Source organism: Lontra canadensis, unplaced genomic scaffold, assembly GCF_010015895.1.
Source record: "Lontra canadensis isolate GAN:19392208 unplaced genomic scaffold, GSC_riverotter_1.0 scaffold3, whole genome shotgun sequence".
NCBI lineage: Eukaryota > Metazoa > Chordata > Mammalia > Carnivora > Mustelidae > Lontra > Lontra canadensis.
The window spans coordinates 24,324,060-24,340,435 of record NW_022630997.1 but is presented as its reverse complement, the minus strand read 5'-3'; the positions used below and the strand labels follow the sequence as shown (position 1 = coordinate 24,340,435).

At 37.3% G+C, this 16,376-nt stretch overlaps 1 protein-coding gene across 8 annotated transcripts in view; it reads right to left on the bottom strand.

Moving 5' to 3' along the window:
- Positions 1 to 16,376, bottom strand: part of CPEB3 (cytoplasmic polyadenylation element binding protein 3) — a 189,384-nt gene that overhangs the window by 65,014 nt on the left and 107,994 nt on the right. For all 8 annotated transcript variants that reach the window (XM_032836415.1, XM_032836452.1, XM_032836463.1 and 5 more), the window contains 2 exons: positions 11,630 to 11,797; positions 9,850 to 9,939 (listed from right to left, as the gene is read on the bottom strand). In XM_032836415.1, the coding sequence (XP_032692306.1) occupies positions 9,850 to 9,939; positions 11,630 to 11,797 (258 nt within the window). The remainder of the gene's footprint in view (positions 1 to 9,849; positions 9,940 to 11,629; positions 11,798 to 16,376) is intronic.

Genomic DNA, 16,376 nt, shown 5'->3' with positions numbered 1-16,376 from the left:
CAAAGCAGTGCACTCATGTCCAGAAATGGTGTGGCATCACCCAAGAGCTATATGGGATGTAATCCCATGCTCATAGCTACAGCTAAAGGTTAGCTCAGACCCACAGCCTCATCCTAAACCAACTCTTGGAAATACCCCTGTTATGTCAGCGTAACTAACAGAACAGAAGAATTCAGGAAAAAGAATAGAAATTCCTGTGATCATGTAGTTGACAAGAAGGCCACACTCATTTCTATTCCATGGCACTCTTTTTTTAACATTTTATTTATTTTTTAATTAAAATTTTTTTTTCTTAAGTAATCTCCACACCCAACATGGGGCTTGAATTCATGACCCTACGATGAAGGGTCCTTGGAAAAAGCCAAGGACCACTTTTGTTTTTAAGTTGTGAAAGTGTCCCATGGGTCACACAACTGAAGTTGTTTATTTTTATATAAAATCCAGTCTTGTAAATAACAGCATAATCTATCAGATTTTATAGTTTAAACCAATATTCCTTTCCCACAAATGATACACACTAGTCAAACAAATAAAAATGACTTCCTTTATAATTAATTCATCAGATAAAATAGCATAAACTCTTGGTCAGTCATGTCTAAGCCTGTCTGATAAAAACTATATGATCTTTGGAAAAGACAATTCACCTCTTCGAATCTCAGTTTAAAATAAAGATTATATTAAAATGAGATGATCTTTATGGAACTTTCCAGCTTTAAAATGTGATAGACTTCTACTCTCTGAGCAAGTAGTGAACTCATCATTTGCAAAGATAAAATCCATTCATTTAACAAATATCTAAGGGCCAGCCACTGAGGCAGGTATGCAAGGTACTAGGCATAGAACAGTGAACAAAACATAAAAACACTCTACTCTTATAAAACTTACATTCCAATCTAGAAAACAGAGAAACATGTCAGTTTTTCAGGTCATAGGCACTTTGAAGAAAAATAAAACGAGAGCGAAAAGGAAATAAAATGAGGGTAAGAGGTACTGCCATTTTAGATAAGGAGATCAGGAAAGAGCTCTCTGTTAAGGTAACGGTTGAGGAGAGGTCTAAGGGAAGAGATGAGCCGTCCACTCAGAAATCTGGGAAAAGAGAATTTCAGACAGAAGGAAGTACTAAGGCCCTGAAGGGCCTGAGGAGACCTCAAGGAATAGCAAAGAAGTCAGTGTAGCCAGAGTGGGTAAGGGAGAGAATGATAGGAGATGATGTCAATGAACACCAAAGATTTAACAGATGTGACCCAAGAGGAAAGGTTTAAATGCTTCAAGTAGAAGATTTATACCAATGTGGTTTCTGGCTTTTGCGGGGGTCCATTACATTTCAGATCCAGGCAAAAGGTAAGTCCACACTGCAATGTACCATCTATCTAACTTGGAGCTAAGCAAAAATGGTGCTGCAGATGTCCAAATTAGCATAAACATCATAGAGAAAATTGCTTTGGGAAGCCATGTGATATCAAATCTGGACTCATCAAGAATTTCATTTCTTTTTACTCTAGTTAAGCTCCTGCCAATTTATTCTAAAGAGAATCCTATGAAAGGAAAAAAAAAAAAACCCACATACAAGGATATATTAACAGGAAGGAACATCATTTATAATAGCCTAAATAACCAACAAGCCAGTAAATTAAGGTGTAACAACAGGTTAGGCAGACTCTTGAAAAATATGAAAAGTATATAGTAACGTGGCAGGGAAGGAGGAGGATAGAAAACTGTATTTCTGATATAATTACACCCTCCACAAAAAAGGATATATATGAATAGAGAATGGAAGTAAACAAAAAATGATGATGGCTGGTTCTGCTGGGGAGGCAGGATTATTCTTATTTATAAAATAATACTCATTCAGTGCAAACTTGATTTCTTTGTTCTGGTTTTCCTACTTCATTACAATACTAACATCGAGAATTAAGATAAGAATAGAAATTCCTGTGATCATGTAGTTGACAAGAAGGCCACACTCATTTCTATTCCATGGCACTCTTTTTTTTTTTAACATTTTATTTATTTTTTAATTAAAAATTTTTTTTCTTAAGTAATCTCCACACCCAACATGGGGCTTGAATTCATGACCCTACGATGAAGAGTCACACACTCTACTGGCTGAGCCAGGCACACACTGCTCCATGGAGACCTTCTCAGTAACCCTACAATATCTGATGGTCCTGATACACTTTCTTGAACTTTCTTTCCTTAGCCTCCAAGGTCACAAATATGCTCCTAGTCCTTCACTCACCCACATCTCTACTGACATGTTCTCTTCTTCCTTTTAGTTCCTAAAACACTTACTTATTATTTGTCATTTTCTTCTCTCTCTTCTCTATAAAGACGACTCTCAAAAGATGTGGGTCTCCTCTCCAGCCCATCTCTTCTTTCAAACTACGTAACCACAATCTCAATGCCTATTAGTAATTTCCTCTCAGATCAGATATGAGGACACACCAAACTCTGCATGTCTTTAATCAAACTTTCACATTTTCAAACTTGTTTTCTCTCAATCGATTCCCCTACATTCAACAGTACCATGACTCTCCCATTCAGTGGAAGTAATTTTAGCACAACCCTATCATCAAAGTCTACTATCATCATGATCTACTCGTTTAGAACCACTCTTCTATTACTGCCTCTGGTCTAGTAACATCTCAGTGCTAGTATCTTAGGTCTTTGTGGTCCTTATTACTGCTTATAAACTGGATTACAGAAAATTCCTACATAGTTTTTCTGACTCTGGCTAAAACAACAAAATTAAGTAAAAAAACCTCAATCACCTCTCCCCTGATTTAGAAAAAAAAAAAAAAAGGCTACAATGATATCTAGTTACTATGAAAGTATTCTCTATACATATTCTTATTCAATCCTAACAAACCAGAATTAGACACTATATTGTTTCCGTTTTGTAGATTAAAAAATAGAGATTTGGGAAAATAATCAGCTCAGGGATACAGATATGGTAAGTAGTGGAATAGGAATCCAACCCAGACAGCTTGCTCCAGAGCCTTTATTCTTGATCACTGTTTACTTGGCCTCGGTGGTAGGCTTGGCCGTCAGGCTACCACATAATCCTGCCTTAATTAAGCCCACTGCCCACCTCTGGGCCATCCTTACTCCAAAACGAGAATAGTAGAGTGCAATATTTAAGAGCCTTGGGCTCTGAGGCCAGCCAGTTCAGGCTCAAATCCCAGCTCTGCCATTTAATACATGACCATGGACAAATTGCCCTCTTCTAATTCTGTTTCTTCTTCTACATAAAAATAGGAATACTAAAGGTGTCTACCTTGTGCAGTTGGGAAGAATAAATATGACTTAGAAAACAGTAACCCGATGCCTGGCTGATGGCAGCCCTCAGTAAAGGTTAAGCATCTTAATTATCATAATTCTAGCCTCCTGAAATTTCTGTCTATTCTTTTCCTGCCTAGCTTTGAAGATCAAGGTCTTGCACATCCCAGGGCAATCTGTTCCTCTTCTGCCTGCACAAAATATTTTTTGCTCACTTGTCATTAAGCAGAAGTTGATCTGTATTTTAATAAAAATAACAGTATCATTCAGAATATCTACTGTATGCAGGGACTGCTTTAATCACCCCACATGAACTTACATACTTGTTTTAATCCTCATCATGACCTTCTGAAGTAGGTACTATCATGATCCTTCTTTTGCAGATGATGAAACGAAGGCACAGTAAGGTTAAACAATAAGCCTAAGGTCATACAATAGGTGGAGGAGCTCAGCAAGTCTAGTTCCAGAACCCATGTTCTTTACCATTACTTAGCATTTCACATCTTTTATTTCCAGGTCTCCTCCAAGAAGCTGCAACCTTCTCAAAAACAAGAATGGTAAGCTTCTCTAGATCCCCCAAAAGGCCAAAAATGGACTCTTCCACAGATGGACAAGGAACAAACATTGGATGGATTGATATTCCCAATGCTGCATCATCACTTGCATCAGGACTTCAGCCCTCTGCATTTATTCTGTTCTCTCACCATTCCTTTTCAATAACTATCTTAAATTACCTGTACCCAAGCTATTTTTAAAAAATTTTTGTTTATTTATTTGACAGAGAGAGAGAGTGCGCACAGGCACGATGAGTGCACGTAGAGGGAGAGGAAGAAGCAGGCTCCCCATGAGCAGGGAGCCCGATGTGGGGCTGGATCCCAGGACCCCAGGATCATGACCTGAGCCAAAGGCAGAAGCTTAACTGACTGAGCCACCCAGGCACCCCCTGTACCCAAGCTATTATAAACATAAGTGACATTGATTACTATTCTGTATGAATGTGGGTTTGGGCTCATGCCCTAAGACTTGGAAGAACCTCTTTCTAGAACTCGCAATTTCAACTCTGCTATTCCAGAACTAAGAAGTATGCAAAAATGATCTTGGAAAACTTTTCCTCAATAGTTTGGCTAGAGTTCAATTTCTTTTCATCATCAAGAACTAAATGCAGGAAACACAAAGCAAGACTTTGCTTCAGTTTTATCAATAGCTATTTGAAAGTATTTTAAAATGATATTTCTATTTGACCCAACTCGATTCTTCCACCATCCCAAAGACAAACACCACACAAATGCCTTCATATCTACTCTCTCTGGGGGATGAAATCAATTTAGGGAAGAAAAATAAATCCTATTGTTTCAAGCCTCATTCTTTTGCATCATTTTCTCCTAACACTCCAACCACACTTCTTTTATTCAAAGATACTAAAGCCCTTTCATACTCAGTCATTCCCATATGGTACTCCTCCACTTGGAACCTGCTTCCTTAACTTTCTAGCTAAGTCCTCAATTTTCAGGTCCGCTTAACTGCCATCTTCTTAGAGAAGCTTTCTCCATATCCGCACTCTAAAAAGATGCCCCCTTTTCAGAGTCACTGCCTCTCTACTTGCCCTTTACAGAAATATCACAGTTTGTAATTCTGTTTATTTTTTGACTGGTTGACTAATTTCTTACTTCCTCCACAGGATTATAAGTTATGAGGTCTGAGACTAGATTATGAAAACACACATTCCGACTTCCATGCCTTCCTCCACCTTTCCTTGTTCTTGGTGTTGCTCTGGAGAACAACGAGCAATCACCTGCTTGTGGCCTACAGATAAACTGATCCACAGGATTTTGCATATCTTCAAATGCCTGATCAAATACCCCAGTGGTCTTTGTGCTGCAGAGAGCCCCAGATTCCATTACCTCCCATTGTGTTGGCCCAACAACACTTAGAGGGACAACTGATGTGCCCGGTCACTGCTTCTCTACATGGATTTTAAGCTCTCCACAGTCCACGAAATGGTCATGGTTTTACAAACCCTACCCTATATTTGTATAGGTAAACCTGCCAGATGAATGAATGCGTATTTCATTAGGCATATACTTTCTGAGAAAAAGGCCAAAGGGCTCAATAGGGAGTGGTTCCTTTCTATTTACACGTAAACCAAAATGGACAGCCAAACAAACTACAGGTAATAGCCAATCTAAGGTAACCTAAAGAAAAGTTCACTCAGCATGAAGGGCATTCCCAAGAAGGCGTGGACCTGTATTAAAACCTAAGGAATTTAAGGAAAAGTAGAAATAGAGCAAGGGGGCATTATTAAGAAGGCACAGAACAGTTGCAGTGAACTCCTTAGATGGTCCCAACATTCAAAGCAATGGGCATGGATTCTGAAAGTTACTTCAATCTTAGAATAACACCATATCTCTTTAGGTACTCCCCAGTCAGGTCAACCTTCACACTAGCTGAAAGCCAAAACACAAAAGAAGCCAACAGTATAATTATTATTTCTCTTCCTAACCCCTAATCACAGGGAAGGCAATCCACTCTATGAACCAGAATTGGGACATCCAGATTCTCCTCTTGGCTTTGCTGTCACTGACCCCTCTCAACACTTAACCTCAGGTATAAAATAAAGGCACCATGTTCTACAGTTTATATTATTATGCTGATATATAGGAATGGCACCAAAAAACCATGGAGTTAACAGAACTGCTAAAATTTGTACTGCTCATACCTGATTTGGTTTTCTTTTAAATTCTTAGTAACAAATTTAAGTAGGATATTGTAAACATGACATATACACAGAAAAGGAAAACAAAAAAAATGGTGATGTGGAAACCATTAGACATAAGGTACGTCTGAGAGAAGTGAAAATATCTATCTTTGAAAAGAGAAGACATAAAAAGAAATGAATAGTCTTTTAAAAAGTACCAAGAGACAGATGTCACAATGGTAATTTATTCTATTTTACTTTACAGGACACAATTTATCAATAGGGTAAAGGTTGCAGGGAAGCATTTGACTCCATTGAAAAGCAAACTTAAGGGACGCCTGGGTGGCTCAGTGGGTTAAGCCCCTGCCTTCTGCTCAGGTCATGATCCCAGGGTCCTGGAATCGAGTCCCGCATCGGGCTCTCTGCTCGGCGGGGAGCTTGCTTCCTCCTCTCTGCCTGCCTCTCTGCCTACTTGTGATCTCTGTCTGTCAGATAGATGGATAAAATCTTAAAAAAAAAAAAAAAAGAAAAGCAAACTTAAGAATTAGCTAGGTCTAGCAAACATAGAGACTGCCTCCTTTGTCACTGGATGTCTCAGAAGCTACATGAGTAGCTCAGAAGACTATTTTAAAGCAGGAGGCAACAAACTTTCTGCAAAGGGATTTGAGGGCCACATATAGTCTCTGCTACATATTCTTCTTGCATGTGCATTTTTTTTTTGCATGTGTATTTTTACAACTTTTAAAAATATAAAAACCATCCTTAGCTTACAGGCCATATAAAAACAGGTAGTTTGCAGATTCTCATTCTTGAAGTGTTTTCCAATAGAAAGATGAGTCACATATGTATCTTAAAATTTTCAGAAACAAACAAAAAAAAAACCACAAAATTTTTCTAATACCTACATCTTAAAGATTAAAAGAAACAGGTGAAGTTCATTTTAACGCATTTTAGTTCAATATACCACAAAATTACCATTCTAACATGAAAACAAAAGTACTAGTGAGATATTTTACCTTTTTCTAAAACTATGTCTTCGAAATCCAGTGTATAATTTATACTTACAGCATATCTCAATTTAAATTAGTCACATTTCAAGTGCTCATTAGCTACATGTGGCTAGTAGCTATCATTCTGGACAGAGCTGTTCCAGAGAAACTTGTGCACTCCACTGAGAAACAGAAGAGATAACCTTCCAACCAACACTTCTTTTTCTTTCTTATACTTATTTCTAATGATCCAAATTGATGAAGAAAAACTATATTAGTCAATAAATGACTACTGAGATGACTGGCATGCTACTTGGAAAAAGAAAACTGGATCTCTTCTTGTGCATTAATTACTCCAATATGAAGTCAGACAGAAATGAAAAGTCAATCTAAAAAAGTAAAATACATTCAAAGGCAAGTAAAGAGAAAAGAATGCCAAAAAAAGGAAAAGGGGATTTTATTTAAACCATCAGACTGGCAAAGACTGAAAAGGAGTCATTTCCTCAGACTCAGTAAAACTGGTTTACAAATCAGATATTATTGGTGGGAACATAAACCTAAATGACCTTTCTTTCTTTTTTTTTTTTTTTTAAAGATTTTATTTATTTATTTGACAGAGAGAGATCACAAGTAGACAGAGAAGCAGGCAGAGAGAGAGAGGGAAGCAGACTCCCTGCTGAGCAGGGAGCCCGATGCGGGACTCGATCCCAGGACCCTGAGATCATGACCTGAGCTGAAGGCAGCGGCTTAACCCACTGAGCCACCCAGGCGCCCCCTAAATGACCTTTCTTAAGGGAAGCTTTGCAATCTGTATAAATATGTACCTCACTTCTGGAAATTCACCCTAAGAGGTCATGATAAAGGACAAAAAGATGAAGACACAAGGATATTCATTGAAGCATTACCCATGAGAGGCAACAGCTGGAAGCAACTTAAGTGTCCATCGGTAGGACAGATTAAATAAAATAAGGTCATTAAAATTAGGTAGGTCTCTTACAGCAAGATGTTGACATGGCAGAGGGGGAAATGAAGGTTATTAAACAACACATACAGTGTGATCCCATTTATGTAAAATGCAAAATTTCATGTAAATGTTCATATTCATAAAGAGAACATCAGAAGGAAATTTAATAAAATGTATACAGTGATTATGTCTGATAGAGGATAGGTTTGGGATCATTTTCTTTGGACACAACTATATATGTTTATCTTCATTTTTTATGATCACCTGATACCTTTTATCCCAGAGTTGTTTTTATAACCTTCTCAGCATGATTTTTTTTCCCACTAGCCCTCTTAGAAATATCTTTTATGTAACTTTAGAGTGTGCTACATGCACCACAGTGTGGTGAACACATTCTTTCACTGAGATAACATGTACCTGCAACTCCTACTTTTTACACATGAGACTTTACAGAGCATGGGACCTATAGCATCTGCGGTGAACTCCTTCGCTCACTGAAATAACTCTACTCCGACTCAGGAATTATTAGCACTCTTAGAAACACAGTTTAAACATATGTCTTTACATAGCGTCACATATGTACTATGAAGTGGTGAATACATTCCTTCAGTGGAATAATCAACATGGTGTTTTTATCTTTTCTGATTAATATAAAACTTATTTTTTTAACTTCAAAAATTCTTGGAGAAGATCAAAAAGGAAATGATCAAAAAGTAAACAAAAAGCCTCTATTTAGTGAGTAACTTCTTTTCATAGGTTATAGAGAGATTGGGGAGAAATACGGGTGGCAAAGAAATCTAATAATCAGACATACGAGGAAGCCACCTGCCTTTCCCAGGTTAAGCCATAAATTCATTCCTGTACAAAGCACAGGAAGGGTAAGTATGTTAACTCCACCTTCTTGTGGTGAGCAATGTTATATGATAATACATAACAAAAAAACAATTCTTTAGAGATGAAAGATATCCTTCAAACATATCTACAGAATATAACACATGAAAAAAGCTTCTTTTTTATTTTTTTATTATTTTAAAATTTATTTTACTTTATTTAAAGATTTTATTTATTTATTTGACAGACAGAGATCACAAGTAGGCAGAGAGGCAGGCAGAGAGAGAGGAGGAAGCAGGCTCCCTGTCAAGCAGAGAACCCAACTCAGGGCTGGATCCCTGGGATCATGACCTGAGCCGAAGGCAGAGGCTTAACCCACTGAGTCTCCCAGGCGCCCCAGAAAACTTCCTTTTTAAAACCCAAAACACTCATCTATATAATTCTAGGAACTTACTCAGAGTTAACATCACTAGAAAAATTCCCTGAATTCTGCAGAAATGACAAACGATGAAAAAAGTAATATATTTTCATGTCTTTGTAAATTACCAAAATAGCCTACCAAACATAATGGATGAGTTCACGTGAAGAGTTCTTTGCTAGTTTGCCCTCCACCCCTCAGCAAGCTAAGTCACTTAAAATACAGACGTGAATAAAGGTAATTCCATATAATGTCACTTTTCAGCCACTAGGTTTTCCAAGTTTGGAGTTTATAAGAACTATAAAACTACAGGATTATGGGATACAAATAAGATTTGATACAAAATAATCTTTTCCTCTCAAATCACTGACATTCTTCAAACCCCTAGACTTTTTTCTCTCAAATGATGAAAATTTAGCACAAGGCTCATTCACAATGGACTCACAGGATCTCACTGTGAGTACAATGGATGCCTGAAACCATCAGTGTTCTCCTGGGGGAAGAGTCTCCAAAAGAAAACAGTATGACACAAAAAGATGATCAGCATTAAAATATTTTCTTAATTAGGGGAAAAACTCCAACTGCTATTTCAAGAATTAAAAGGCTGTCTTTTATTGAACTGTCATGCTAGCTCTCTAACAGGCAAGCAGTGGAGACATTTTAAATGCATTACCTTTAGGAGGAAAATAGGACTTGCTTTCAGCTTTGTGAGGCCAGTCTACAACGAGAGGTCCAAACCTGCGAAAGCTGGCAGTGATCTCATCTACAAAATAAAGAAGCAATCTTAGAAAGAGAAAAAAAAAATATTGCAAACAGAATAGCATAAAGCATGTCTTTTTATTTAAAAAATACTTTGAGAACTATTTCTAAAGCATTTTTATAGAAGTCAAACCTACTAAGTGAAATACAATTGTTTATTGGGTATATTTGGTTATTCCCTTTAAACCATGCAGAATGTGTTTCTAACTATAATTCATTGCTCTTCACCACCAACAAATATGATATAAGAATTTGGAAGAAAAAAATCTGACATAACCAAGGTGACCTGTCAGGTTAAAAAAAAAAAGATTCTAAAAATAGAAATGTTCTCTGCTTTTAGAAAAAAGGCAAAAGTATGCAAAATATTTAAAGTATGCTTTCATTTATGTAAAATAATCTCCAAAATATCTAAGGTCATTAATATTAGGTTTTGATTATTAGTAATCTAAGATTATCTATAAGATTATTTTAGAAATAGATACAATTCTTTTGGTGAGGAGTAGGAGCAGTAAGTAGGTAATTCTATTTGATGATAAAAAGTTAAAACCAATGATCTCTTTCTTTCATACTTACCTACTACATTTTCTATAAAGAAAATGTTTCCAAAGTTATAGCTCAATAAATTTACCTTTTCCTTCTGACTTCTGACTCAAAGCAGAAGGTTATAACTTAGCTCTCACTCAGAATTAAGCTGCTACCCTCTCAGACATGATATAAACTTTGAATTTAAAAAAATCCCATTGATAGATGAGATTAACACTAGTATGAGAATAGTTTGGAGGAAAATGAGTCTCCAGCTCTGTACAACTTTAAAGCAATAAGTCTTAAATAAAACTATTTTTAGACTATTCCTTTTTCATCATGAAAAAAGAAAATCATGGTAAGTTGGAGAAATGTCACAACTAGAACAATGCTGACAAAACAATTGTTTTAACAATATTTTTATAGAAGTTCCAAAGCCTACTAGAATTAGAATTGTTTTTTCCCCTTAGGTTAACTATCACAATTTTATTCCATTCGTCTGTTCAACAAATAGTTATTGACAACCTACTATGTGCTGATTGGGTTTGGGCATTATTGAAAACTCACTTTTGGATCAACAGTATCTCAAGAACATTATTAAGAAAAATTCTAATTAGTCTTTATTCTTTTAAAGGAAAGGGGGGGCTTTTAATTAATAGATATCTATATCAAAATATGAGATGGGATAGTGATGAACATGACCAAAAGCACTGGAATTGGACTAATTTTGAATGCCAGCTGCACCATTAGCTACATAACCTTGGACAAACTGTCTGCCTCTGATTCTCAGTTTCCTTATCTATAAAATGGAGTTGGTAGGATTTGCCTTAAAGGATGGCTATAAGGGTTAAATGAGATAATATAATGTGAAGCACTTAGCACAATTTTGGGCATATAGAGAGTTTCACAAATATTAACTTTCATTATTATTTTACAGTTTAACCCCAAATTAATGACTGGGAAACATGAAGCTGTTGGGAGACTGCCCTGTATGAACACATTTGAAGAGCAGACCTGAAAGGCACCATCTATTACTTCCTCATCTTTTGAATATTTTCATCCTCTAAATACAAAAACAGGAATGTCCCAAACTGCTTGGAGAGGAGAGGCAGGGTCAGATCACACAAAGAACAAACCTGGCCTTTATAAAGTCCTTAATGAATGCATCATACCTTCATCAATATCAGGAGGAAGGCCTCCAACAAACACCTTTCTAGAGTAACGTTCTACTCGTTCTCCGTTTTGACAGCGAGTGGGAGAACTTAAGCCAGATGACAAGGATTGATCGCCATGACTGTCGTCCAGGAAGGCATCTTCAAAGGGAAAGAGAGAAGACCGACCTGAAACAAACGTGGAAGTTTCTTCAGTTAAAATTATTTTCTTGGACAACAAATGCTTTATTAGGAACCAAAGTGTAGAATGAATCATACAAAAAAAGATGCATCCTGAACTGTGACTTTTACAATAGGGTAAATTGTACAATAGGGTAAACTGCAGATTGCTGAGCCTAGACAATGCCATTATTTTTGTGTAAAGGTATGCATAGCACAGAAATAAATGGACTGATCGTCAGGAGGAAGCATCCAAAATTACAGCTGCTTCTGCAGCTAAAAATCACCACCTTTTACGCAGAGAGTTCCTATCACTGCCACTAAGAGTATTCAGCAGCTATTTTTCCTTTCCCCAGACATTTCTTAAAATAAATGGAAAAGTAATCTTTATTCACAGATTTTTATTTGCTCAAAGGTCCAGGCTGGCTGGCCCTGACAGCAGAGGGAATATTACACTGATAACAAAGGCTGATCGCCTTTCTGATAGAAGGACAAAAGATGATCAATTTTTCCCTGCCACTCTGAACTAATCCAATTTAGGAATAAACACCTGCAGTAATCACAGATGGCACAAGTAAATGAGAAGACATAAATTAAGGTGTGGGAGTACAGATGCAGATGTGGTTAGTTATGACATTTTTACCCTACTAATCTAGGCAGTATTTTATATCACTCAAAAAATTATTTTCATTGTCAACTCTATAGCCAAATAGAGTTTATACAGCAAAAGCATCTACCCATTCCACATGACTGTAAGAAAGATGCCAGCAGTTAGAGTCTGTTAATAAACATAACACAATAATGCCATCCGGCATTACAAAATAAAATCTAAGTTTAAAACAAATATATTTCCTGTTTGAGTCAGTGAGTTCCTGGTAAAACTTTCCATTAGGTTACACTCTAAAAATGAACCATCTTGAATACTCTAACTTTTGAAAAAAAGAATAATTCCCCTCTAAAATATATTCATATACTCTTCAAAAAAAGAACAGTCTTCCCCATTTAGTCTATCCTGTCTGCATTTCCCTGAAACCTAGTTTCTGCGTCACTACAGCCAACTCTCTAAAACAGAATATAAATAGCCTTATAAAAATACTGAACATTTATTTCTTTTACCAAAAAAATGGCTACTAATATAACTCTGTTTATTTTATGAACAATCCAGGTGGTATAAGAAAGGCGCTATTTTGATGTTGGGAGTTAACAAATAAAAGGACCTAAGAATTTATTGTTCAGCTCTTCCTAGATTAGCTACAAAGAAACAGAATAAAATTTGTCACCTCATGTCACCTAGCTTTCTTAGCCGGGGGGAACAAACAATAGGCAGTAAATTCTCATCCTGTGAAGTCTGTTCTGATCACTGGGGGTAAAACAAATAGAGTTGCAGCAACTATAGGCAAAATGACTTTCCCAAAGACATCAAAAATAATTTTTTGAGTGATATAAAATACTGCCTAGATTAGTAGGGTAAAAATGTCATAACTAACCACATCTGCATCCCAAAGAGATGTAGTTGCACAACTGTCAGATTTGCTTCCCACGGGGTCCACACTCAGTGAGTTATGTGCTTACTCTGGGACACGCACACACCCAAATCAGCATTTCCCACAGAAAACTCCTATCCCCATCTCTTACCCTCAAACTAGTAACATGAAATGCTCAGGAAACAAAGGCTGCTAGGGGCAGGGAGGGGGGAAACAACTAAATAATACTGGAAAATACTGCACACCTTATGCCCTTCCCAGACATTCACAATCCATATCAGAATATAAACGGTTGGGAAAAGTTCTGCAGTATAATAAATTGACCCAGCAGTACCTGGATTTAAGATTTAAAAAAAAAAAAGTTAACATATGCAACTCAGTGGAAAATAACTTGAAGAAATATTTATCTATATTCTAGAATCACCAAACTAATATGAATTATTTGAAAGTTCTTGACAAAGAAATCATCTGGTCAGAGATAGGCAAGTGCATAAGTATAAGACAGAAAAAATTAAGTACTAAATGAAGACGATACCAAGAGCACTATTACTGCCCTATGGGAGATGGGGTGGGTGGAGACCTTTGGAGTTATTTCACAAGAAGGCCACCTTGAGCAGAATCTTGTGGGGTTGGAGTTTCTAAGGTAAAGAACAAGAATCCACAGAGACAGAACTTTCAAAACAGCTTTGACCTTTCCCTCCAAACCAGGTCCTCTAGCATTCCCTTCAATCTCAACAGAAATGACTATCCACACTCAATTCAATCCAGAAATCCAGGACTCCCCCTTGACATCTCTTACTCCTTTCTTTCTTTCTTTCTTTATTACTCCACATCTAATCTCTCTCTCACTAGCTTCTATCAATTCAAGCTATGAAGTAATTCTTTAATCCATTCACTTCTCCCATCTCCAGTCCTAACATCCTGGGTTCCAGATCATCATCATCTCTGCCCTGAACTAATGGGTTCCAACAAGTCTATATGACAGCCTATTTAGTCATTGGTTTCTTTCTTGAACCCCATAAGGCTTTTTCCACACAACAGCCCAAGTCTTCATTTTCAAATATTAATCTGAACACATAACCACACCCCCCACCTTCATCTTTAGAACCCTTCAATAACATCAAACTGTTTTTCAGTAAAGTACAAAAACATCACTCTATAAGGCTTATGCAGTCTCCTATATCACAGTTGTTGCCTCTTTCCTTCTATCTGGTTCACTAACTTCCAATCACTCAGACCTCCTTTGAATTTCCTGATGATTCCTTCTTGCCTCAGGTACCAAGGACAAGGTATTTCCCCCTTCTCCCAAATAAATACTCTCCTCCCAACTCCCCAGTTTTCTAATTAATTCCCACCAATTCTTCAGGTCTCAACTGAAGAGTCATTTCCTCAGGTGGAACTTTCCTGAACTTCTAGATTAGGTTAGGTTCCTTTTTCTATCCACTCATAGCACTTCCCCTGACAATTTTCCCAATTACCATTATATTATCATGTGGGTTTTTATGTGGTATTTCACTCCCAGCTCCATTCAATTGTAAGCTCTATTAGGACAGGGACCAATTTAATCTTATTCACCCCTGTATCCTCACATCCCTATGAGGGCCATAAAAGGTATTCAATAAATATTAAAAGTGAGGCAACATCCAGAAAAGGATAACAGTACATGCAAAGACACACTGTTCCAAGTATATGCTGGAACACAGCACTCAGGTGTGAGAATGGCAAAAGAAGGAACCATGTCCTACGAAATTGAGACCTTTTCTATTGCTTCTATGTGTCAGACATTATATTCTATACTTTATATTACAAAAGCAATAGGGAATTTCCCCATTTTCCAAGTCAATATTTCCTTCTAATACTAGCTTTAAAAAAAAACAAAAAACAAAAAAACCTCACTTTCTGGAGACTGATACTCCCATCTAATTCATCTTCCATCCTGTCAGAATGACTTTTCTGAGATGCCTATGGCCATGTGATTCCCTCTACCTCACATCCTACAATAGCTACCATCACTTTCACCAGCAATTTGCACCCAGGGAAAGAGGAGATGGGGTGAGAGTCTGTAGAAATTTGGGACCGTCCAGACAAGAGATGAGGAAATCTTGAACAAGTGCCGTGAAGGAGGAGAAGTAGATATTCAAGATGTTCCAGAACAAAGAGAACTTTCTTTGTGCATGACCAATATAACCACAGCTTCCCAGAATATTCTGGCAAAGAAAATAAAAGCTAGAGTTAAATGTAAAAATTTGGACAGTTTAAAAAATTGGTTATGGGTACTTAAGAAACTTGCCAAGGTTTTAAAACCAAACCTCTTATTAATAGTATTTAGAGTACCATAGACTTTAGTAATTAAGTTGCCCTAGGAAATGAAACTGCAAAGAATCCACACATACATGATGTTTTCTCTGTGGATAAAAACTAAGACTATGGGGTAGGGGGAGGTGCCTGGGTGGCTCAGTCCATTAGGCATCTACCTTTGGCTTGGGTCATGATTCCAGGGTCCTGAGATCAAGCCCCATGTCAGGCTCCCTACTTGTTGGGGAGCCTGCTTCTCCCTCTCCCTCCGCCACTCCCCCTATCTGTGCTCTCTCTGTCAAATTAATAAATAAAATCTTTTTTTTTAAAAAAAGGCAGTAAGACAGGCATTCTTTTTTTTTAATTTAAAAGATTTTATTTATTTGACAGACAGAGATCACAAGTAGGCAGAGAGGCAGGCAGGGGAGGGGGGAGAAGCAGGCTCCCTGCTGAGCAGAGAGCCCGATGTGAGACTCGATCCCAGGACCCTGGGATCATGACCTGAGCCAAAGGCAGAGGCTTTAACCCACTGAGCCACCCAGGCGCCCCAAGACAGGCATTCTTGAGTCAAAACCTCTTTGAGATCATAGGCAACATGAAAAAAGACAAACCAACCAAACAAAGACTATAGGTCTCAGAGTCCAATCCCCAGATCTACTTAATCTGAGTGCATGGGGTTCAAATTTGAAAATCTGCACTTTTAATAAATTTCCCCAGTGATCCCTATGCTCAAGTTTAAGAGCAACTAAAATGGAGATTAACTGTCTATAGCAGGCATCCACTGAAAGTGATATTATGTGAAGTATATG